Source organism: Orycteropus afer, unplaced genomic scaffold, assembly GCF_000298275.1.
Source record: "Orycteropus afer afer isolate SDZICR_OR568_19922 unplaced genomic scaffold, OryAfe1.0 scaffold00420, whole genome shotgun sequence".
Lineage (NCBI taxonomy): Eukaryota > Metazoa > Chordata > Mammalia > Tubulidentata > Orycteropodidae > Orycteropus > Orycteropus afer.
In genome coordinates this window covers 1,124,640-1,130,950 of record NW_006922007.1, presented here as the reverse complement: position 1 = coordinate 1,130,950, position 6,311 = coordinate 1,124,640, and the positions used below count along the sequence as shown (strand labels likewise).

At 58.5% G+C, this 6,311-nt stretch overlaps 1 protein-coding gene across 1 annotated transcript in view; it reads right to left on the bottom strand.

Annotated features, from left to right (window-relative positions):
• INPP5J (inositol polyphosphate-5-phosphatase J) overlaps positions 1-4,703 on the bottom strand; it is a 9,991-nt gene extending 5,288 nt beyond the window's left edge. Inside the window, exons 1-8 of the mRNA XM_007953932.2 lie at positions 3,550-4,703; positions 3,106-3,219; positions 2,877-2,985; positions 2,561-2,677; positions 1,893-2,068; positions 1,318-1,429; positions 1,025-1,134; positions 705-888 (exon numbers count right to left, since the gene is read on the bottom strand). Of these exons, the coding sequence (XP_007952123.1) occupies positions 705-888; positions 1,025-1,134; positions 1,318-1,429; positions 1,893-2,068; positions 2,561-2,677; positions 2,877-2,985; positions 3,106-3,219; positions 3,550-4,679 (2,052 nt within the window). The 5' untranslated portion in view covers positions 4,680-4,703. The remainder of the gene's footprint in view (positions 1-704; positions 889-1,024; positions 1,135-1,317; positions 1,430-1,892; positions 2,069-2,560; positions 2,678-2,876; positions 2,986-3,105; positions 3,220-3,549) is intronic.
• Between the last annotated feature and the right edge of the window lie 1,608 nt (positions 4,704-6,311).

Genomic DNA, 6,311 nt, shown 5'->3' with positions numbered 1-6,311 from the left:
CTGCCCCATCTTTCTCCTGCGGAGTGGCTGGGTGGGTTCGAACCACCAACCTTTTGGTTAGCAGCCCAATGCTTAACCACAGTGCCACCAGAGCTCCTTGGCACATGGTAAGTATTCAGTAAACAATGAATGAACGCTATCTGGGATTAGAGTATACGTTTTGATCTCACTGGCTTTATTTCCTATGTGAATTTTAACAGAAGAGGCCCTAAATCTTTCTCTGAAGGAAGGAGATACAGAAGACTACTCGAAGTTGTTGTGGTTGTTGTTCTTAGGTACTATCAAGTTGATTCTGACTCACAGTGACCCCATGTGACAGAGGTGAACTGCCCCCTAGGGGTTTCCGGCTGTAATCTTTTACGAAAGCATATTGCCAGGTCTTTCTCCTATGGCGTGGCTGGGTGGGTTCAAACTACTAACATCTCAGTTAGCAGTTGAGTGCATAACAGCTGCACCACCAGAACATGGGCTCTGAAATCAGACTGACCTGGGTTCAAATCCTAACTTTTTCTCTTACCAGCTGTGTAACCCTGGACAAATGCTGTTGTGTCTCTGAGGTTCAATGTCCTCATCTGCAATTGGAGATCATAACCCCACTCCCAGTCCTCTACAATGAATGGATGCTGCTGAGGGCCAGTGCAAGGGGTTACTGGTGGGCAGTAGGATGCCAAGCTAGGCCTAAAGATGTCACTTGAAGCACTCACCTGCAGTACGAACTGGGCGGCCACGGGCTTGTGGTCACTGACTGTGTACTCCATGTGGCTACGGTAGCTGTGCTGGGTCACCTGGAGCCGGTGGCTCTCCCGTCCTGAGGGGCTGGGACCGCCACCTGGAGCCTTGACCTTCCACAGGATGCGGTCTGTCCAGGCTGGCTTCCGCTTTTTGGCACTGTAGAGGGCAGGGGTAGCCTGAGTTTCAGGGCCTGAGGTTCAAGGCACAGCCCCAGTCTCGCTTCCTGTCCCTCTTCCCAAGTCTCCTTCTCCAAAAGACCTCAGTCCATGCCCCACCCCAGCCCACTGCTCACCTGGTATCATATTTATTGGTCCCCACATCAAACTTAAAGGTGGGCGCAAAATTGAGGGGTCCCTCCTGGAAACCCTTCAGGATGGGCCAGGTGTTCTTGGCCATGTTGAGCTGTGAGAGTTCAAGAGGAAGAATTGGAGAACAGCCTGGCCAGGCTCCTCCCCAACTTCTAGAGCTCAAGTCCGTGAGGGTGCCCAGGGCAGGGGAGGGAAGGACGACAGCTGAGAGGTACAGGTGTGTCCTGGGGCGTGCTGTGTCTACTTAGGGATTTGGGGGTGCACGTGGATCCCACACCTGGTCCTTCTCCCAGAGCTGGTGGAGCTGATTGCTATCGATGGCGAACTTGACAAAATGCAGGTCATAGTTTTCGATGCGGAAGTTCAGGTCGCCAAACCAGAACACTAGGCTGTTGGATGGTGGGAATCAGTGGCGTCTATGAGGCGGAAGGTGTCGATTCAGATCCCTTCTTGGACCCCTCCCAACCCCAACCGTACCTCCCGGCTCTGCAGTGAGTGGGTGAGGGGCGCCAGAAACTCCAGCCTTTCAAACAGCGGCACAGGGAGAGGGTCTAGAGGAAACTTAGGCCCCGCCTCTCAGCGAGGCCCTGCCCCTCAATCAGCAAGGCTCGACCCTACAGGCCTCGCCACTCCTCATCAAACTTACTTATTCTTATTCTTATATGTAGTTTGGGGGGGCCACCCACCCCGTTTGATTCCACCTGCTCCCACCAAACTCATGCAAGCCAGTACTCCGGTTTTTTGTTGCAAGTTTGAGAGCTTCTTCTCTGAGGCTCCGCCCCTCCCTCACTAGTCACGCCTCTCCCCCACTAGTCCCGCCCCAGGTCCATTTGGCCCCGCCCCAGCGCATACTCGTGGTCCAGAATGCCGTGAGCCCCAGGCCCCTGGAACTGCTGGAGGCTGAGAATGGTCTGGAAGTTGTCTTTGCGCTGTTCCGCTTTGTCCATGTGCGCCGGCAGGTGGCAGTTGAGGAAGCAGAGCATGTGCCCAAAGGCTGCCAGGCGTACGCTTACTCCGCCCTTGTTGCCCTAGCCGGGAGGCAGGTGTGGGAGAGTTAGGGGCGGGACCTAAGCAAGGAGGTGGGGCACAGAGCAGGTTGTGGAGAGGCGGGGCCAGCCAACCGGTGAACCAGGCACCCAGAGGGGCGGGTCCTGGGAAAGGACGAGGACAGAAAGGGGCGGGCCCCAGGGAAACGGAGTGGATTATTGGGCAAGGAGGAGCTCTGGCGGCGCAGTAGTTGAAGCACTCAGCCCCTAACCTAAAGGTCGGCGGTTTGAACCCACTAACCATTCTGCAGGAGAAGGATGAGGCAGCCTGCTTCCACAAAGATTTACAGCCTTGGAAACCTACGGGGGAGTTCTACTCTGCTCTACTCCAAGGCAGTGGGTTTGGGTTCTTGGAGAGGGGCGGGCCAAGGGGGGAGGGGTGGAGCCAGGCGAGAAGACTTCGTCGGTGGGTGGGGGGAGGGGTAATCTCGATCCCTTTCGGGCCCTGTGCCCGCCCCGGCGGCTCTCGCTCACCCAGTAGCCGCCCAGGCCGGTACGCGTGCAGTCCGTCTGCACGTCCCGCAGGAAGGGCAGGTGGTAGTACTTGGAGAAGAGCAGCAGGATGACTCCCTGCATCCGCACGGTGCTCACCTGCAGCGGGAGGCGGCGCAGGTGGAGAGCGGGACACAACTCCCCCAACTCGTCCCCCCCTTCTCTCTGGTCTGCTCCTCCATTCTCCCGTTTCACCGACCCAGCGCCAGAGATCCGCGGGCCCGCAGTGACTCGAGGCGGAGCCGGGGCCAGGAATCCGGCGGGGTCTCTGCAAGTCCGGGGCCTGAAGGGGCGTTACCAGCACAAAGTTGAAGGGCCCCAGCGCGTCCATGAAGAGCTCGCTCCACTGGTCCGTGAAGAGCGCGTCCTTCAGCCGCTTGTTGATCATGGAGTTCACTTCCTGCAGCCTAGGTGGGGGTGGGGGGGTGCGATGGGTTGGAGGACACTCTAGAAGCCCCTCCCATGGGCGGGGGGTCCTAGGGGTCCGAGGGGCGGGGGGCGGCAGGCCACATCCCCTGCTCCCTCACCCTATGGCGATCATGTCGGCACCGTCGCAGTCCTCACCGCCGCCCAGGTGGAGGAGGGACGTGACATCGTCGGGGGGCATGGCAGTGCCCACGTTCCACGTGACCACAGTGATCCTGGGGGCGAGGGCACAGGAGGGGTTACTGTTGGGCACCACTCCGTTCACCCTCAACCCCCCTCCCACAGGGCTTTCTTTGGGGAAGTAAACTTGAGGCAGGCATGAGTGAAAGCCTTCAGACGCTCACAGGGGACCCACCATCCCGCCTTCTGGACTCTCCCTGGAGAATTCCCTCAGGAGAGGATACTGTCTTTAGAGGGTCCCAGAGTGGGCTTAGCACCCCCAAGGACTCTTCCTCAGGGTGGCAAACTGAGGCAGAATAAGAATGGTTGCTAATCTCAGAGCTCAAGCCCCTCCCCCCCTTTCTTGGGAGAGGGGGGCCCCTCACCGGAAGCCAGGGTCACTCTTGCAGGTAGGCTGTGCTGACCAAGAGGAGGATGATGAGGTGGACATAGGAGGAGAGGTGGTGATCGGGGCTGGGGCTTCCCGAGGCTGAAGGCTGGGGCTCAGGTGCCCGTCAGGCCCTGCAGCCTGGATTCCAGGCCTGGGGAGGGCCATCTCAGAAGCCAGGGGGGCACCGGGGGAGCGGCTAGGGGAGCGACTGGGAGACCTGGGTGGTTTGGGCAGAGGTGGGGGTACTGTCTGGGCTGAGAGGCCCGCCGGCCGGAAGGTGGGGGACAGCAGTCCAGGGGAGCGGGTGCCAGGTTCTGGAGGGCTGTGGCCCACATCCAGGGGCAGAGTCTGGGGTGGTCGCGGCAGGGCAGGATCTTCAGGGCTATTGCGGGGGGCCTCGGGCCGGGCTCGGAAGGAAGGGGAGAACCGGGGATCTGGAGGAGCCTGGGTTGAGGATGGAGAGCACACAGGACCAGATGCCTGAGTTGGAGGTTGGAGATGCCCCTCAGAAGGGAGAGGTCTAAGGGCTGGGGCATCCCTCTGTCTAGCAGGTGTCCATCCCACAGAGGCAGGGGCTGATGTCATGGATGTTGGGGCTGGGGCTTGTTCCTGAGAGGGTGACAGAATTGGAGTAGGCAGCAAGGAGGGGCTGGTGGGGGATAGTGGGTGTTGCTCCTCCGAAGCCAGAGCCAGGCTCAGGCCCGACGCTGCCAGTGCTGGCTTGGGTCCCATGGAGTTGGGTGGCACCTGCTTCTGGTCCCTGGAAGCTGGAGCCAGACTGGGCCCCAAGGTGGCTGGGGGAGACCTGGGTCCTGCTGAGGCAGACATCACTAGCTGCCCCAGGGAGGCCGGAGCCAGGATGGAACCTGAGGTCGTTGGGGGAGGCTTTGGCCCAGCCGAGGCAGACATCACCAGGTGGCCTACAGATGTTGGAGCCAAGCTGGAGCTTCGGCCGGCAGGAGATGTTTTCTGTCCCCCGGGGGTAGACAGTCGTGCCAGGATGGGTCGCGGAGACGCCGGAGTCAGCCTTGGCTCTTCCGAGGAAGGTGACATAACTGCCTGTGGCCCGACAGGTGCCAGCGCCAACCTTGGTTTTGAGGGTCTCAGGGCTGCATTCTCCTTCATTGGGAGCTGAAAACTGGAGCCCACCTTGGAGAGGACAAGCCAAAGACTCAGGCAATGAGGGTGACCCTGATCAGGAGATTGGACCCTGACTACAACAGAGACCCAGGCAGACCCCATCTGGTTAACAACAACATTCTTCAAAGGAAGTTCTTCCTAATTAAAAAAAAAACAAAACTACGCACTGCTGTGGAGTTGGATCCGACTCATAGTGACCCCTCCTTGAGTTTCCGAGGTGGTATCACTATGGATAGTAGATTGCCCAACCTTCCTTCCGAGAACCACCAGCCTTCTGGTTAGCAGTCAAATGCCTTAGGCACTACGCCACCAAAGCTGCTAACCTCGATTCATGCTGCTGTGGGTCAGCTCTTCTTCTAAAGGAGATAGGTCATCGAACCCTATCCTCTCCCGCAAGTGTGAAACCCCTTTCATAGACGGGGAAATATGAGGCAGAGGGTGAACCCGAAGCCAAGGGCTCTCTCTGCCTTCCTGGCTGGCACCCACTTCCTGCCCACCCTGGAGTGCTGGGCGGCTGGAGCCAGCTTCCCTGAGCAAGTCTCTCCGGCCGTCCCCGCTGCTCCCCAGCCGAGGGCTGCTGGCCTGAAATCCCAGGTCTGCCCACTCTGGACACACTGGGTCCAGCCTGTTCAATCCCCCTTCCTACCCAGAACCCTCAGGTTCCCCCAGAAACATCCCAAACTTCCTCGCCCTCTTCGACCATCTCCAGAACTCCATGTCGGGGCAAGATCTTGGAGCTGAGACTGGCCTTGGAGATTCCAAGCCTGGCTTCTACACACCCTTAGGCAAGCACCTCTCAGCCCAGGGCCTCAGTTTCCCTGGCTGCAAAACAAAGGGGCTGAGTGAAGGGGCCCTAGCAACGTTATATTCCAGGGAGTCTTGGTCTCATATTCTCTGCTTTTATGAGCCCAAGATTCATGAGGATTCCATGGAGTCCCGTGGAATAGTGCATCCTCACTGAACGTGAGTCTACCATTCTGAGCAAGTCCAGAAGTCTAAGTTGCTCCTGACACTGCCCCTCTCTGTGCTCCAAGTTATGCCTTCTTACCCCCTTCCCCACCTGTGAAGACGGGCAAGCAGGTATCCCTTGTATGTCCAGCAGGTGTGTGGGGTGGGGAGCAGGGCCCTTCGAGGGCCTCTCTTCCCTCTCCATCCATCTCCTGTATCTGATGCCCCTTCATTCTGGAGACAGGATGAAGGTCTTTTGCCAGGAAGGGCAGAAGAAGGTCTACACTCACCCGAGTGGCCCAGTGCCTTCCTCCAGGGATGCACTTCTGTCTTTGTCCCATCCAGTGTCCTTCTCGATTCAGAGAACCTGAAACTCTTGCCTTCACTTCCTCTCCCCAGACTCAGCTCTTTTAGGGCATCTTCCTTGGTTCCAAGTTTCCCACTGTGCAAGCCCCCCACCGTCACCACCACCACACCGCCTCCAGCACTAACAACTTAGACATCCCAGATGTCACAGTTTTAGTCTTCAGCGACAAGCCTCCTCATTTTGCATTGGCTCAGAGAGGACAAGCAACTTGCCCAAGGTCACACAGCGAGCCTGGAGCACAGTTGGGTTCCCTGCTGCCCAGTGCAGGGCTCTCCTGGGGGCTCTTGGAGATGGCTAATTCC